Genomic DNA, 21,206 nt, shown 5'->3' on the forward strand with positions numbered 1-21,206 from the left:
GTATGTATGTATGTATGCTCATATGTATATATGTATTTATGTATGCATGTATGCTCATGTGTATGTATGTATGTATGTATGTATGTACGGTCATATGTATGTATGTATGTATGTATGTATGTATTTATGGTCATATCCCTCTATGGTACACATTATGATGCCAGTGAGGGAAATGTGTTTTTATGTCTCAAAATAGACTAAATAAACATAATCTGAAGAAATTTTATTTTTATTTTTATTTTTGGAAGTTTTTGGGGTTTGTTGCCTGTAGGCAACATTGTACCATAATGGTGCATAAGTGAAAAAGAACGTTCCTTTTCCAATTTGAACATTGTTTATTTCATAAACATAGTTTCTTGGCTAAATGTTGCCTGTAGGCAACATTGTACTATTTAGGAACAACCCATTGAAATAAATGTGTAAAGTACAAAACTTTAAACTACTTAAATCAACAAAGATAACCATTACCATAACCATTTGAAAAACAAAAACAACAAATTCCAGTGTTTGATCATCACTGCTTCATTTCAGTGCATGTTTTCTGTCAGTCCCCTGTGTCTTTCCTGACATGTGTTGCCATCACTTGTGGTGTTGCTGCTCAGTGCTTATGGAACTCCATGAAGCAGTTTTTTTCAGGAGTGAAGCACAGGCAGGTGACACATTTTGTGCACTGTGATTTCACTATACCCTTACATCCAGGGTATCTGCATCTGCCCTTTTTCTCCACCCAAACAGTCCAGTGGTCAGTGTTGTGTTTGCTATAGTGATTCCATAATGTATGTATGTATGTATGCTCATATGTATGTATGTATGTATGTATGTATGTATGTATGTATGTATGTATGCATGCATGTATGGTCATATGTATGTATGTATGTATGTATGCTCATATGTATGTATGTATGTATGTATGTGTATGTATGTATGTATAGTCATATGTATGTATGTGTATGTATGTATGTATGTATGTATGTATGGTCATATCCCTCTATGGTACACATTATGATGCCAGTGAGGGAAATGTGTTTTTATGTCTCAAAATAGACTAAATAAACATAATCTGAAGAAATTTTATTTTTATTTTTATTTTTGGAAGTTTCTGGGGTTCGTTGCCTGTAGGCAACATTGTACCATAATGGTGCATAAGTGAAAAAACAACATATGAGCATAAATACATACATACATACATATGAGCATACATACATATGAGCATACATACATACATACGTACATACATATGTAGCTCAGCGTAAGTTCAATCAGGAAGACCTTCTATTACGCTGCCTTCATTCACAACTTTCCTTTACTCCGCCTCTCTCCTCCTATTCCCTCTAATCAGCTGTTTGTGGGCGTTCACCTTTGTCTTTAACATCCATTCAGATTTTGCCACGGTCGCGATGGCCAGTCAATTTGCTGCTGCCAAATCTTTAAATCGCCTCTGTCTTTGCTCCATCAGTTGTCATTCAGTCAATCGTGCGACCCTCCTCCACCCCCCTCTCCTCCAGTCACTGGACCCAGGTAGCAGAAGATGTTCACCTCGATCCTCCCTGACGGCCTCTCCTCCAGCCTTCAGGTCCAGGCAGCAGGAGTCCAGAGCCACTTCACCTCCCCAGTCTCTGCTTTGCACCTCATCATCACCACCAGTGTCTAGACCCCGGGGGGGTTCTCTTCACTACAGCTTCATCACCCCCATTTATATATACATATTGTTTCACCTCATTGGGGTCTAACTGCCAAAGACTGTTCATGTTTCATATATCATGCATGTGCCAATAAACCATTTCTCTTTTACTCTTAGTCTCTCCTGATTGAAATGAGCATACATACATATGAGCATACATTCATACATATAGCCAAACATATGACCATGCATACAAACATACATACATATGACCATATATACATATGACCATGCATACATACATATGACCATACATACATAGATACATACATACTTATGATCATACATGCATACATATGACCATACATACATATGACCATGCATACATTCATATGACCATACATACATATACACATACATACATACATATGGTCATACATATGACCATGCATACATACATACATATACATACATACATATGAGCATACATACATACATATGACCATGCATACATACATATGACCATACATACATACATATGACCATACATACATACATACATACATACATACATATGACCATACATGCATACATACATACATACATGTGACCATGCATACATACATACATACATACATACATATGAGCATACATACATACATATATACATACATACATACATACATACATACATACATACATACATACATATGACCATACATACATACATACATACATATGACCATACATACATATGACCATGCATACATACATTCATATGACCATACATACATACATACATACATACATACATACATACATACATACTTATGACCATACATGTATACATGTGACCATACATACATACATACATACATACATACATACATATGACCATACATACATATGACCATGCATACATTCATATGACCATACATACATACATATGGTCATACATATGACCATGCATACATACATACATACATACTTATGAGCATACATGCATACATACATACATACATAAATATGAGCATACATACATATGAGCATATATACATACATACATATGACCATACATACATACATACATACATACATACATACATACATATGAGAATACATACATGCATATGACCATGCATACATACATATGAGCATACATACATACATATGACCATGCATACATACATATGACCATACATACATACATACATACATATATATATAAATTCTTTTCATAATTCTTTTTAATTTAAAATTTAAAATGAATTGTGACTTCTTGATGTTATTGAATATTTTTACATATGTTTATGAAATAAACAATGTTCAAATTGGAAAAGGAACGTTCTTTTTCACTTACGCACCATTATGGTACAATGTTGCCTACAGGCAACGAACCCCAAAAACTTCCAAAAATAAAAATAAAAATAAAAATAAAAATAAAAATAAAATTTCTTCAGATTATGTTTATTTAGTCTATTTTGAGACATAAAAACACATTTCCCTCACTGGCATCATAATGTGTACCATAGAGGGACATAACCATACATACATACATACATATGACCATACATACATACATACATACGTATGACCATACATGCATACATATGACCATACATACATACATACATATGACCATACATACATATGACCATGCATACATTCATATTACCATACATACATACACACATACATACATACATATGGTCATACATATGACCATGCATACATACATACATACATACATACATATGAGCATACATGCATACATATATACATACATACATATGACCATGCATACATAGATACATGTGACCATACATATATACATACATACTTATGAGCATACATACATACATACATATGAGCATACATACATACATACGTACATACATATGAGCATATATATATATGAGCATACATTCATACATATGGCCAAACATATGACCATACATACAAACATACATACATATGACCATACATACATACATACATACATACATACACACATACATACATATGACCATGCATACATACATACATACATACATATGACCATACATACATACATACATACATACATACAAACTTATGACCATACATACATACATACATACATACATACATATGACCATACATACATATGACCATGCATACATTCATATAACCATACATACATACACACATACATACATACATATGGTCATACATATGACCATGCATACATACATATGAGCATACATGTATACATACATACATACATATGACCATGCATACATACATACATGTGACCATACATATTTACATACGTACATACATACATATGAGCATATATACATACATACATATGACCATACATACATACATACATACATATGAGAATACATACATACATATGACCATGCATACATACATATGAGCATACATACATACATATGACCATGCATACATACATATGAGCATACATACATACATATGAGCATACATACATACATACATATGACCATACATACATACATACATACATACATACATATATACATACATACATATATATTTAAATCATTTTCATAATTCTTTTTAATTTAAAATTTAAAATGAATTGTGACTTCTTGATGTTATTGAATATTTTTGCATATGTTTATGAAATAAACAATGTTCAAATTGGAAAAGGAACGTTCTTTTTCACTTATGCACCATTATGGTACAATGTTGCCTACAGGCAACAAACCCCAAAAACTTCCAAAAATAAAAATAAAAATAAAAATAAAATTTCTTCAGATTATGTTTATTTAGTCTATTTTGAGACATAAAAACACATTTTCCTCACTGGCATCATAATGTGTACCATAGAGGGATATGACCATACATACATACATACATACATACATACATACATACATATAACCGTACATACATACATACACATACATAAATATGAGCATACATACATACATACATATGACCATACATGCATACATACATACATACATACATACATACATACATACATATGAGCATACATACATACATACATACATACGTACATACATATGAGCATACATACATATGAGCATACATTCATACATATGGCCAAACATGACCATGCATACAAACATACATACATATAACCATACATACATACATACATAAATACATAAATACATACATACGTACATACTTATGACCATACATGCATACATATGACCATACATACATACATACATACATACATACATATGACCATACATACATATGACCATGCATACATTCATATGACTATACATACATACATATGGTCATACATATGACCATGCATACATACATAGATACATACATACATACATATGAGCATACATGCATACATACATACATACATATGACCATGCATAAATACATACATGTGACCATACATACATATATACATACATATGAGCATACATACATATGAATATATATACATACATACATATGACCATACATACATACATACATACATACATACATATGAGCATACATACATACATACATATGAGCATACATACATACATACATACATATGACCATACATATATACATACATACATACATACTTATGACCATACATACATACATACATACATACATACATACAAACATATGACCATACATACATATGACCATACATACATACATACATATGACCATACATACATACATACATACATACATACATACATACATATATATTTAAATTCTTTTCATAATTCTTTTTAATTTAAAATTTAAAATGAATTGTGACTTCTTGATGTTATTGAATATTTTTGCATATGTTTATGAAATAAACAATGTTCAAATTGGAAAAGGAACGTTCTTTTTCACTTATGCACCATTATGGTACAATGTTGCCTACAGGCAGGAAACCCCAAAAACTTCCAAAAATAAAAATAAAAATAAAAATAAAATTTCTTCAGATTATGTTTATTTAGTCTATTTTGAGACATAAAAACACATTTCCCTCAGTGGCATCATAATGTGTACCATAGAGGGATATGACCATACATACATACATACATACATACATATGACCGTACATACATACATACACATACATACATATGAGCATACATACATACATACATATGACCATACATGCATACATACATACATACATACATACATATGAGCATACATACATACATACATATGAGCATACATACATATGAGCATACATACATATGAGCATACATACATACATACTTATGACCATACATGCATACATATGACCATACATACATACATACATATGACCATACATACATATGACCATGCATACATTCATATTACCATACATACATACACACATACATACATACATATGGTCATACATATGACCATGCATACATACATACATACATACATATGAGTATACATACATATGAGCATACATACATATGAGCATACATACATACATACGTACATACATATGAGCATACATACATATGAGCATACATTCATACATATGGCCAAACATATGACCATGCATACAAACATACATACATATGACCATACATACATACATACATACATATGAGCATACATGCATACATACATAAATACATACATATGACCATGCATACATACATACATGTGACCATACATACATACATACATATGAGCATACATACATATGAGCATATATACATACATACATATGACCATACATACATACATACATACATACATATGAGAATACATACATACATATGAGCATACATACATACATACATATGACCATACATGCATACATACATACATACATACATACATATGAGCATACATACATACATATGAGCATACATACATACATACATATGACCATACATGCATACATACATACATACATACATACATATGAGCATACATACATACATACATACATATGAGCATACATACATACATACATACATATGAGCATACATACATATGAGCATACATACATACATACATACATACATACGTACATACATATGAGAATACATACATATGAGCATACATTCATACATATGGCCAAACTTATGACCATGCATACAAACATACATACATATGACCATACATACATACATACATACATACATACATACGTACATACTTATGACCATACATGCATACATATGACCATACATACATACATACATACATACATACATACATGCATACATACATACATACATATGACCATACATACATATGACCATGCATACATTCATATGACTATACATACATACATATGGTCATACATATGACCATGCATACATACATAGATACATACATACATACATACATACATATGAGCACACATGCATACATACATACATACATACATATGACCATGCATACATACATACATGTGACCATACATACATATATACATACATATGAGCATACATACATATGAATATATATACATACATACATATGAGCATACATACATACATACATACATACATACATACATACATACATATGAGCATACATACATACATACATACATACATACATATGACCATACATATATACATACATACATACATACTTATGACCATACATTCATACATACATACAAACATATGACCATACATACATATGACCATGCATACATTCATATAACCATACATACATACACACATACATACATACATATGGTCATACATATGACCATGCATACATACATACATGTGACCATACATACATACATACATACATACATACATATGAGCATATATACATACATACATATGACCATACATACATACATACATACATACATATGAGAATACATACATACATATGACCATGCATACATACATATGAGCATACATACATACATATGACCATGCATACATACATATGAGCATACATACATACATACATATGACCATACATACATACATACATACATATACATTTAAATTCTTTTCATAATTCTTTTTAATTTAAAATTTAAAATGAATTGTGACTTCTTGATGTTATTTAATATTTTTGGATATGTTTATGAAATAAACAATGTTCAAATTGGAAAAGGAACGTTCTTTTTCACTTATGCACCATTATGGTACAATGTTGCCTACAGGCAACAAACCCCATACATACATACATATGAGCATACATACATACATACATATGAGCATACATACATATGAGCATACATACATACATACTTATGACCATACATGCATACATATGACCATACATACATACATACATACATATGACCATACATACATATGACCATGCATACATTCATATTACCATACATACATACACACATACATACATACATATGGTCATACATATGACCATGCATACATACATACATACATACATATGAGCATACATGCATACATACCATGCAAAAACATACATGTGACCATACATACATACATACATATGAGCATACATACATATGAGCATATATACATACATACATATGACCATACATACATACATACATACATACATATGAGAATACATACATACATATGACCATGCATACATACATATAAGCATACATACATACATATGACCATGCATACATACATATGAGCATACATACATACATACATACATACATATATATATATGACCATACATACATACATACATACATACATACATACATACATATATATATATATAAATTCTTTTTATAATTCTTTTTAATTTAAAATTTAAAATGAATTATGACTTCTTGATGTTATTGAATATTTTTGCATATGTTTATGAAATAAACAATGTTCAATTTGGAAAAGGAACGTTCTTTTTCACTTATGCATCATTATGGTACAATGTTGCCTACAGGCAACAAACCCCAAAAACTTCCAAAAATAAAAATAAAAATAAAAATAAAAATAAAATTTCTTCAGATTATGTTTATTTAGTCTATTTTGAGACATAAAAACACATTTCCCTCACTGGCATCATAATGTGTACCATAGAGGGATATGACCATACATACATACATACATACATACATACATATATACATACATATGACCGTACATACATACATATACATACATACATATGAGCATACATACATACATACATATGACCATACATGCATACATACATACATACATACATACATACATACATACATACATACATATGAGCATACATACATATGAGCATACATACATACATACATACATACGTACATACATATGAGAATACATACATATGAGCATACATTCATACATATGGCCAAACTTATGACCATGCATACAAACATACATACATATGACCATACATACATACATACATACATACATACATACATACATACATACGTACATACTTATGACCATACATGCATACATATGACCATACATACATACATACATACATACATACATACATGCATACATACATACATACATATGACCATACATACATATGACCATGCATACATTCATATGACTATACATACATACATATGGTCATCCATATGACCATGCATACATACATAGATACATACATACATACATATATACATATGAGCACACATGCATACATACATACATACATACATATGACCATGCATACATACATACATGTGACCATACATACATATATACATACATATGAGCATACATACATATGAATATATATACATACATACATATGAGCATACATACATACATACATACATACATACATACATACATATGAGCATACATACATACATACATACATACATATGACCATACATATATACATACATACATACATACTTATGACCATACATTCATACATACATACAAACATATGACCATACATACATATGACCATGCATACATTCATATAACCATACATACATACACACATACATACATACATATGGTCATACATATGACCATGCATACATACATACATGTGACCATACATACATACATACATACATACATACATACATACATACATACATATGAGCATATATACATACATACATATGACCATACATACATACATACATACATACATATGAGAATACATACATACATATGACCATGCATACATACATATGAGCATACATACATACATATGACCATGCATACATACATATGAGCATACATACATACATACATATGACCATACATACATACATACATACATACATACATATACATTTAAATTCTTTTCATAATTCTTTTTAATTTAAAATTTAAAATGAATTGTGACTTCTTGATGTTATTTAATATTTTTGGATATGTTTATGAAATAAACAATGTTCAAATTGGAAAAGGAATGTTCTTTTTCACTTATGCACCATTATGGTACAATGTTGCCTACAGGCAACAAACCCCAAAAACTTCCAAAAATAAAAATAAAAATAAAATTTCTTCAGATTATGTTTATTTAGTCTATTTTGAGACATAAAAACACATTTCTCTCACTGGCATCATAATGTGTACCATAGAGGGATATGACCATAAATACATACATACATACATACATACATACATATGACCGTACATACATACATACATACATACATACATACACATGAGCATACATGCATACATAAATACATATATACATATGAGCATACATACATACATACATACATATGAGCATACATGCATACATACATACATATATACATATGAGCATACATACATACATACATAAATATGAGCATACATACATACATGCATATGAGCATACATACATACATACGTACATACATATGAGCATACATACATATGAGCATACATTCATACATATGGCCAAACATATGACCATGCATACAAACATACATACATATGACAATACATACATACATATGAGCATACATACATACATACATATGAGCATACATACATATGAGCATACATACATACATACTTATGACCATACATGCATACATATGACCATACATACATACATACATATGACCATACATACATATGACCATGCATACATTCATATTACCATACATATATACACACATACATACATACATATGGTCATACATATGACCATGCATACATACATACATACATACATATATACATACATATGAGCATACATGCATACATACCATGCAAAAACTTCCAAAAATAAAAATAAAAATAAAATTTCTTCAGATTATGTTTATTTAGTCTATTTTGAGACATAAAAACACTCCAAACCTGTATATTTTTTTTATTTTTTTTATTTTTTTTTTTTTAAGTTGCTAAATGTAACATATGTGAATGTAAATCCAGTATTCTCTATTTTTTTAGTTCTGTTTTTGGTCTCCACCAACTCCACAAATATCTTGAAGTCTCTTTAGCTGCTGAGCAAGTGATGTAGGGAGAACAGGATAACATCAGCCACTTTTTATATTTGATGATTTTACTGCAAAATAAAAATGTATTTATTGTTTCAAATAATTAAAAGAAGTTATCTAATCATTATAATTTTAAAGATATAATATGTAACATTTCCCGAAGCTGCACAACTTACATATTATGTGCTTAAAACAATGACCCATCAAAAACAGTCAGTCCTACTGCACAACTTGCCCCAAGGCAGGGGTAAGACAAGTTTTGATGCTTGGTAGAGTTTTCAGGAAGAGAAAAGCCATTCTTCCTTCATAACTCAAATGCAAGTTCTCTGTATTTTAAGACTGTTACCCCATGAAACTGGTCTGCAACTGGCTGACAATTAGCTGAAGCTGTGAAGTTCAAACACCGGTTATCATGAAATCTGATGAGGTTTTGCTCGTCCGGCATGATGTGTTCTGGGAACTTCCCCTTTGCTTGTTTTGTATATATGTGTCAGTGTCAGTTGTCTGTCTTGTCGTCCGTTGGCACAGAGTGAAAGGACTTTCCCTCTCACACTCAACCTGCTGCTCTCTTGAGCCTTTATCTGTCTGTCTTTTGTACTGTCATCTCGATCTTATCTGTTGAATATTATAAAATAAGACAAATAAACAGGTTACTCTGTACATATGTAGACTTTTCATAATAGTAATAATAATAATGCATTTTATTTAAAGGTGCCTTTTTAGGCACTTCAGGACCCCGTACATCACAGAGCATTTGCCTCAGCATCACTGACAACATCTGTTCTGACAAAACTGTTTCACACAGCTCAGATTGACCGTTTATTTCCCTGTTTTGTAGTTTCCACTGAAAAAAATTAATATTTAATAACGCAGCGTATCTACTGTAATTAAACTACAAGAGTGATAACATTAAATTCACTTAACATGACAGAAAAACTTTAATGGTTTGCTTACCACTCTCTCCATCAGCTTCAGTCCAAGGGGGGATAGAGTAATGTGAACTGTACTTCCTTAGTCCTTCCTTGTAATCACATGACCACAAAAGATGTGCTAATAGGCCTTTTGTATCATACGATCCAATAGTTATTAGAGACTTCTTTTCCGCTTGAATTTGTAAAAAAAAGAGACAAACAAAAAACTACAGCAGAATGTCACCTTACCTAAAAAGAGACACAAAACAAAGACAAATAACTTTTTCACGGCAGCCATGTTGACATGAAACAGTAAACACAGCTGTTACCAATGATACTAATTATTACTATTAATTAATTAATTCATTAATTATTGTGCACATTAGCTTACTGGAAAATCTCTGCTACACTAAATGGAACAGGACCTTAATTACTATCATCATTAGCACCTGTTTTTACCTTACTATGTCATAACAATATGGCTGCTGTGAAAACGGCACAGACAGAAAGATCACAAGAACAAGGTCGTTTGTTACTCAGGATTCATATTATTGATATTCTATAGTTTTTACAAATTATACAGAAATATTTGTACCTTCTTTATCCATACTGTCCTGTTCTTTTTTATATAAAAAAATGTCAGACTGCACGTTCTTGTTTGTACAGAATTATTTACACTTTTATCTATATTTAAATTTGTGAGTATTTTTTAGTAAATTTACCGATTTCATCTTGGAGAATATTGAAGGTGTCTTTCTTGTAAATTTACAACTTCAGTTTTGAAATATTGCCCCCTTCTCCCAGCTCCATTTTTTAACCTACTGGCCCTAATACATATTTAATAATGATGCTTTTTATAAAAAAAAACAAACAAAAAAACTGATGAATGAATGGATCTGAAAACTTTTTTTATTTAGAAGGCCTGTTTGACACTATATTATTAAGCCAGTAGATGGCAGTGTGGTCAAACAGTTCAGAGTGGAAGAGCACAACTCATCAGTATATAATAATACAAACCAAACACAGTTTATTAAAAAGGCTGTACATGTGCTAGTTCTGAAACCCTTACTTAAAACACATTATTATTATTATTATTATTATTATTATTATTATTATTATTATTATCAGTGGTAGTAGTAGTAGTTTATATACAGCAGCACCTTTTTTCAATAAAAGAAAACAGAAATCACGTGGTTAATGTTATTTAAATTGGCTGAAAAAAATAATGCAAAGCATGACATCGAAACAGGATGCCAAATCTTTGGGGAAATGCTAATTGGGGCTGCTCATGCAGATCCGTTGTTTAACACCAAGCTCCCTTCAAAAATAGTAAAACTTGAATTCCAATTGGCTTGTAAACAAAGTTATATTGATAATATTAATACCAAACACCTTGTCCAAAATATGTTGGAAACGGAACTTTAATTCGGCTCGTGTATAATCTACAAAGAAGCGTTTACAAGATCATTTATTAGAGAAATGCTACCTCCCGTCTTAATAGCACTTTTATTGGCGTTGTTGGGACAGTCCTGGAAACAATACATATGGTTTTCATTATAAGTAGTGTGTTGTGCTGTAAACACTATACGCTTTGTAGTTTATCATAATAAATGAAATAAAAAGCTCTTTAGTGGACTGTTTACAGCTAAACGAGACAACACGAACTTCCCAGAATTGTGAACGTAGTTTGGCCGGACGCTGTCAGTGGACAGAGAGCAGGGGGCTGCTCTGCTCTGGAGGCGGAGTTTTTTCTTCTGCGAACGAACCGAGTTCAGAGTTTTTTTCTCTGGAAGGAGCAGCAGTGCTGTGAACGTCTTCAAGAGCAAGAAGGAGAAGAAAAGGTAGGACATTTAATCCCGTATAAAGGTATTTAAACTAACAACGTCAGTTCTCATGCGCTAAATCTGTGCATCTCACGACCACAGTTTAACGGTCCTGTCAGGAGAAACGCTGGCTCTGCAAAAAAACACATCAGACGGATGTTTTTATCACGAGTTTCAGCGTAATGTTACTGTCCGACAGCTGCAGCCACCTTAAGAAACGGCTAACAGCTAAACAGACAGGAGAATAAATCCTCAAAGATTAAGAAAACTTTCTCCAGATCTTCATGGAGGAATGAATGTGAAAAAGATGTCACAGCTCAGATTTTGTTGACATGAATGTCTGACTTTAGTGTGTTTTCTGCTGCATGTACTTTTAGACTTGAAAGTGTGTTTGTTTGCAAAAGTTCAGTCTGGGCTCTGTCACCTGAAAAGTTGTTACATTAGTCAAAAAGTTGGTGGAGTTTGGTGCTGCTGTCTGTCATTTCTTCAGATTAAAGTTTAATGACACTTTTTTTGTCCATGTCAGCAGGACACATTTTAGCCCAGTCATTCTCAAAAAGGCTGGGTCGGGACCCAAAGATGGGTCACAGGAGGTTTTATTTGAGTCCCCAAACAAATAAAAGGCTATGGAAGAAGTTCAGCAAATTTAAGATTTATATCTAGCATTTAAAATGTCTGTATTGTTTTACTGATGAGAGAAAAAAAAAGAACAACGACAGCCTGTTAATTCTGCTTAAATACACTTATTAAAAGCAATGAGACGGCCTGTTAAGTCAGCCTAAATGAATTTATTTCTCATTTCTAAAGTTTTAACATGCATATGTTTTCAATAATTTGTCAAGATAATATAAGTTGATGTGGAAATGGCAGTAAAAATGGTCAGGAACTTTCATTTGTGCACATAGGTCCCCATGAAGAAAAGGTTTGGGAAACACTGCTGTAGTCTGTTCAGTTGATCCCTCAGCTGCAGCTTTACACTCAGTGTCCACCACGTCCTGATGTCATTTAACTTGAACTGCAACTAATCATTATTTTCATTAACTATTGATTTGCAAATTATTTTCGTGGTGAAACAGTTAATTGTTGCGTTGATAAAATGTGAAAGATTTTTTAAAAATGCTCTAAAGTGACGTCTTGAAAATGTTTCTTTTGTCCAACCAACCGTCCAAAACCCAAAGACTCTTCATTTACTGTCAGAAATGACAGAAAAGCAGCAAATCCTCACTTTTAAGAAGCCGAAGCCAGCAACTGTTTGACATTATTGTTTGGAAAATGACTGAAATTATTAATCAATGATCAACTAATTAATTTAACAACTAATCGTTGCAGCTGTACATTGAACTGAAAGGATAATTAGTGGATGTCCTCCAAATCAACTGTGGACTTGATAACTTTTTTCCCTCAGCAAGTAGCTCTTGGATTGGTGGGTGATTAAAGGGATAGTTTGAATTTTTTTGAAGTGGGGTTGTATAAGAAACTTAAAGTTTACGTCCTGAGATCACGAGAGAATCCATCTTGCATCAGCGTCCTAGGAGGGACTGGCAGCTGTGGGCGTGGTTTTAGATGTGACCACAGTGAGAAGCGTCAGTCTGTAACAAACAGTGGCGGTTCCTGAAGAGGTTAGCGTAGATACTGCAATAGCATCAGTTATATCTGAACTGGAGAGAATTTCTTCATTGAAAGAAGAGCAAAGAACGACACTGAAGGCTTTTATCCATGGAAAAGATGTTTTCACTCGTCTCCCAGCTGGCTGTGGCAAGAGTTTGATCTGATTGGTTGAAGTTAGCCCGTGTTAGACTTGATAGACAGATGGTTCATCCAATCGCCTGCCAAGTGTTTTTTTGAAAAGTGTTTGCCCTTTTCCAAACAGTTTCCAAGGACGTCTTCCCAGATGGTTCTGTGTTACAAACCGTTGGGCTTGTCAAATTATATAAGTGTCCTGAGATAATTTTTTTATGATTTAGTTCTATATAAATAAAATTGACTCGTTTTTTTTCCCATGAACCATTGTGGTTACAAACATGCACATTACAAGAACCAATTAACCAATGAACAGAGTTCTGTGCAACAAACCATATGGCATTTCAGGTTAATTTAAATGCATCATATGCAACATTTTCTTAACAAAGTCTAGACTAGTATAGCCTAAACTTACACTGATGTTTTTGGGTTATATTTTTGCTGCTGACCCTGTCCACAGCGGTACATTGCTAAGCTGGGGGTGTTTCAACCTCCATCTACACTGACTATAGAGAAGTACCTCATAGAGCCCCACTTCAAAACACCCGAAATATCCCTTTAAGGCAGACGCCTGCAGCTTCCCTCTGACACCAGACTGAGATGACTGCTTTCTCAATAACATGTTGCAAACCAAAAATGGAGAAGTAAAGTCAGATTGTCTAACAGATGGAGAAATCTGTCCAGCTGGTGACATTTATGACAGAGCTCAGGGTTGGAGACTGTAGAAAAAAAAAAAAGAAGAAAACTGACTCACTGACTTGCATTAGTCTGCACATTTTCATATATTTTGCTTTAATTGAGTGCTACAAAAATTTGTAAGTTGCAGTTTATGACTTTAAAGAAGCAGCTGAGTAATCTGTATGTACAGCCCTTGGCATTTATCTTGCAAGGCAGCTGGATTCGCGAGATGATGCGAGAATCCATGTCGCCAGGCTTCAAGTTATCTGTTTGTGTTTTCACCAAAAGTAGTGCAGCCAATCAGTGTGGTAGGAGGGACAACTGGCTGCCACGTTAGCATAGATTCTGTCGTAGCGACACTGAAGGCTTTTCTCCATGGAAAAGGTGTTTGTCTCTCTTCTCTCGACCGGCAATAGTTTGATCTGACCGGTTGAAGTTAGCCCGTGTTAAACTTGGTAGACAGATGGTGCATCCAATCACCTGTCACGTGTGTTTTTGAAAAGTGCCTGCCCTTTTTCAAACAGTTTCTAAGGACGACTTCCCAGGGCCTGTCAGGTCACTCTGGCACACTTTGAACTGAAATGCACTCTTCCATTCTTCCCTCTGAGGTGAGCTGAGGTGGGACAGGGTCCACTCCTTTTCCTAGAGCCTGCCATCATGGCTCAGTACCTGAGGTATTTCACCACCGTGGGCGATAAGCAGCCGCCGCAGTGGGAGGAGGAAGAGCTGCACGTGGCCAGCGAGGAGCTGAGTCCGGCCACCGGCCAGTTTCCAACGACGCTGACCTTCAGGGAGTCACTGCAGAGGCTCTACAGCTCCGACCGCTTTCAGGTATGTTACTCTGGTCTGTTCTGTTGGTAGAGCAACATTAATAATAAAAGTTCTCCACTTTGATGCTAATGATGTGGGAAAAATACCCTTCAGTCCAAGATGGCATCTCGGGATGGATTAATAATTTTTAAAGCTGTTTTTCGTAAGACATTATTTGCAGTACTCAGACTGTGATGTGTACAGTGGGTGCAGCTGCTGTTTAAGCATTTAAAGAATTTTAAAAAGTCATAAAGAGAGGAACCTCCCACTGACGGTCTGTCTTTTCCTCCAGGTGGCGGTGGTGTTTCTGGTGATCCTGGACGCCTTCTTTGTTCTGGCCGAGCTGCTTATAGACCTGTCTGTTATCAAGTTGGAGCACGGACACATTGTTCCTGAGGTGAGACACAAATTCGAACATTCACTCCAAACATCCTAAACATCAGCTTTGATGTTTTCCTCCATTATGATTTACTGATATGTGAGTGCTTTGCAGGTGTTTCACTACCTGAGCCTGGCTCTCCTCACCTTCTTCATGGTGGAGCTGGCTGGGAAGCTGTTTGCTTACCGCCTGGAGTTCTTCGAGCACAAGTTTGAGGTGTTTGACGGCGTGGTGGTGGTCATTTCCTTCGTGCTGGACGTCGTCTTCATCTTCCACGAGGACGCCTTTGACGGGATGGGTCTCCTCATCCTGCTGCGACTCTGGAGGGTGGCCAGAATCGTCAACGGTCAGTATCACTTTTGCCTAAAAGCATGTAGGAGGGTGTGGACAAAGTGTCTGCAACTTGTGTCAGTACATATCCTTAGCCCTGCTGTTTGTCACTGTTCACGTTATTGTCAGTAATATAACACTAAATATATCGTTAAGGTCTGAATGTAGCGCAGTTATTGGCAGGCTTGTGTTGTGTTTATTGCCACTGAAGAAAAATAAATCTCGTTCATCCACAACATTGTATTTCCAGGATGTTTATCAGGCTGTCTAATGCTACCAGCAGCTGTGTGAGAGGCAGCCAGTGTTCTGCTGTTTATACTTCAGGAGGAAGTTGATAGAAGAACTAGACCTCAGAGTCTTGCTTATTGTCATGGTTGGAGGGAGGCCACAGAATTCATTATTCATTCACATAAATTGAGCTGACCTATGTTGTAATAATGAACCTTTTAAACAGCATAAATCGAGGTAGAAAATGGAGCTAAAACTGACCTGTTTTCCACTTTTCTTTCAGTTTGTAGTAAAAAGTTGTGTAATAAAACACAAACTATCAATCCATGGTTGAGGGGTAGATTATGGTGAGGCGTAGCAGAGTAACGGGAAACAGATTTTGACACCTGACCTGTTGTCAGTGTTGGCAAAACAATGATTTCACTTGTAAATGCGAGGAGCAAAAAGGTTGTTTTCCACTTCAACTACTTCAGCTTTTTCTTGTCCCAGTAGAGACACACTGAAGGTGGTGAGGTTTGACAGCCTGACAAACACATCTGATGGAATAAATACTAAAATAAATAATAGATACTACCTGTATAAGCTGATAATTGTCAGGTATTCTTGTTACTTTTCCCACAGCTCATTCATTGAGCACCATATCTAATCTGTCCCTGGACTTTGGTGGTCTCTGTAGCAAACAGAGCATATAGACCACAAATTAAGTCTCAAAAAGATGAAAAGAAATTATTCTTTTATTATAAATTAAAAATTATAAATACTTTTATTTAAAGGGCTATATCACCCAAGAAAAAAATTAAAAAGATCTAGCAAGTTAGATTTAGGATAAGTAAGATTTGTACTGTATATTACATTTAAGAGACTGTTCTCCACAGATTCAGATGGGTATATAATAGTTAAGACCAAGGACTGATGATGATCATCCACTCAGCGAATAAGGCTTTCTTTGAGTTTCTCAGAAAAGAGGAGCACAAGAAGCCAACGCTTTTGCAAAGCATAGAGATGACTGTGAATGTGTTGCAGGTATCCTGGTGTCCGTGAAGACTCGAGCACATCAGCAGATCCACAAGCTGAAGGAGAGCTACGACCACCTGGTGCAGAGAGTCACGGAGCTGCAGCAGCGCACCGACAAACTGGTGAGTCCTCACCGCTGCTTCACACTGAACCACATGTTAAGGTCCAGATTTACTCAGATAGTGAAGAAAACAATGTTTACTATTAATAATGTATTAGGAAATGATATACATGATGTCATCAAAGCTGTAGATAAAACTGAGGACACTGAGGTGATGTGTACTGTGACCCTGAGAGCTCAACACACTGCAAAGTAGAAAAACACATCCAAAAAGACAAAACACAGGCTGAAAATGACCACTGCATGCACCTGCAGGACCTTACAGAGCAAGAACTGGAATTCTATCAGTCATCTGAATGAGCTTTGAGATTTAATGTTAATCATATAGGAATGTTTACACATCAAAACCAGTGTCTCCTTCCAAAAATCATGACTCTGTAACTCAAGATAAGCCACAGTCCTTGTTGTGAGAAGTCTCATGTAGGAACTTCTTTCTTTGTAGAAAGAAGAAAGTAGTTCTGGTAGATTCTCCTGCAGAAAGAGACACTGGTTTTGATTTTTTTTTTTACTGATTTGTCTTTTTTCTGTTCATTTTATGTCCCTCTTATAGTATAAAACTAAAACATTTCTGTTTGCCTTTGAGGCTTTTTTGCACTGGGCACATGTGGCATAAATAACTAGCCTACTACTGATATTTGAAAAGAGATTACTGACAATAACAGGTACCAGTAATCTAAATGAACAATGTATGTTTTGCCATCCACAACTATGTAACACAAATTTTAAATAAATTAACAGAAAATCAGCTAAATAAAATGCAAAGTAATGTGACATTATGCAAATATTAGAAGTTAAGGTGCCTCCCTCTGTAGTACGGTGTTGCCTTTAACATCCTTCACATTCACATGATACGTCCTCAGTTATGGTGCAGTGCTTTAAAAATAGGCAGGACTTACAAATCTGGACACAAGTGTTTCTGATGCTTCAGCTCCTCACCAGAACTGAGACAGAACTCCATCAGGTCTGAGCTACAACATTTCAACTGACTGTGTGTGGCGTGTCTTCTCTCTGTCTGTCTGTGTCCGTCTGTCTCAGGAACAAGAGAACCAGAAACTTAAAGCCCTCCTGCAGAAGCACGGCATCAACTCCTAACTCCTCCGTAAGCTCTCCTGCTGTTCACGGTTGTTTATATGCATCATGTATCTTTCTGCACCATTTTTAAAAAATTCAAACTATACATTTCATGATGAACTTTTGTTTTAGACCTGATTTCAGTATTCATACTACTTGTTTACAGGAGCTTTACATTACATGTATTGAAATGATCTGTATCAGTAGATCCACATCCAGGAGCCTCATTTATAAAAATGTTCTTAGATTTGTATTTGAACAAACTAGAGTTCCCTTCACAGTTTATAATGAAGCACAGAGGGTTTAATCAGGAACACTGTAAAGAAGAAAACAGAGAAAACTCAAGGCAACTGTCTTCATTAAATTTTGAGATTTATATCAAACTCAAACTCTTAAATTTTGTAATAAACCTTGAAAATTAGGTTTTCCAACCTATAAGGTTTTTTTGACATAATTTACTGACCCCAATCTTTGAGTTTTGGAAACAAAACATTTTGTACTTCAAAAAATGTTGCTTTAACTTTTTAGAATTAACGTGAATAATGGTTAATAATTTCACATTTTCAGTTGCAACCATTTCATTTTTAGGGGCCTAAAAAAATAAATCAGGTGAACGATTTCTGAAGAAAGCAGCAAAACTTTTTTCAGCTTATTTCAAAATTTAAGAGTTTGACTTAAAACTCAAAAATTTAGTGAGGATGGTTCTCTTGACTTTTCTTTAGTCTTTTTTTAAACAGTGCAGTCATGGACCACGTGAGAAAAGTGAGCAGTTTGGAAAACAAGATCACAGTGATTATAGAGGAGACTGAAGCCAGACATAACCAAGAAATGTCCACATCAAAGTAACATTTTATAAATGAGGGTCCAGGTCTCCTGTCATTATAATGATGGAAACAGACTGAAGGTCTGCATGTATCTAATGATTGTCAGATGAAATCACTCCGTGAAGCTCGAAGGCCGCGGCCTGATTTCTGCTTGTAAATATTTGAAACATTCCTCAGACTGATGACTTGTACAGAAAAATAAATTTATATCTGCTTAGTCACATTGAAAAAAATGTGTAAAAAATCTGATTTAAATAAATGAAATATCATTTATTAAAAAAAACATTTGTTAAATTATCTTCTTACAAAAGTCCTATTTACAGTATTCACACAGTAT

At 33.9% G+C, this 21,206-nt stretch overlaps 1 protein-coding gene across 2 annotated transcripts; it reads left to right on the top strand.

Moving 5' to 3' along the window:
- Positions 1-16,669: 16,669 nt before the first annotated feature.
- Positions 16,670-21,117, top strand: hvcn1 (hydrogen voltage-gated channel 1). 2 transcript variants are annotated; one of them, XM_084718598.1, is made up of 6 exons: positions 16,670-16,923; positions 17,195-17,299; positions 17,396-17,627; positions 18,863-18,975; positions 20,010-20,073; positions 20,783-21,117. In XM_084718598.1, exons 1-5 carry the CDS (start codon positions 16,750-16,752, stop codon positions 20,064-20,066), a joined length of 681 nt encoding a protein of 226 aa, XP_084574724.1. In that variant the 5' UTR covers positions 16,670-16,749; the 3' UTR covers positions 20,067-20,073; positions 20,783-21,117. The 2 variants fall into 2 exon arrangements, with proteins under 2 accessions (XP_084574724.1, XP_084574722.1); XM_084718596.1 differs by lacking the exon at positions 20,783-21,117 and having other exon boundaries at positions 16,672-16,923; positions 20,010-20,295.
- The last annotated feature ends 89 nt before the right edge of the window (positions 21,118-21,206 follow it).

The sequence above is a fragment of the Lutjanus erythropterus genome, chromosome 5, assembly GCF_056507025.1.
Source record: "Lutjanus erythropterus isolate fLutEry1 chromosome 5, fLutEry1.hap2, whole genome shotgun sequence".
NCBI classification, from domain to species: Eukaryota; Metazoa; Chordata; class Actinopteri; order Lutjaniformes; family Lutjanidae; genus Lutjanus; species Lutjanus erythropterus.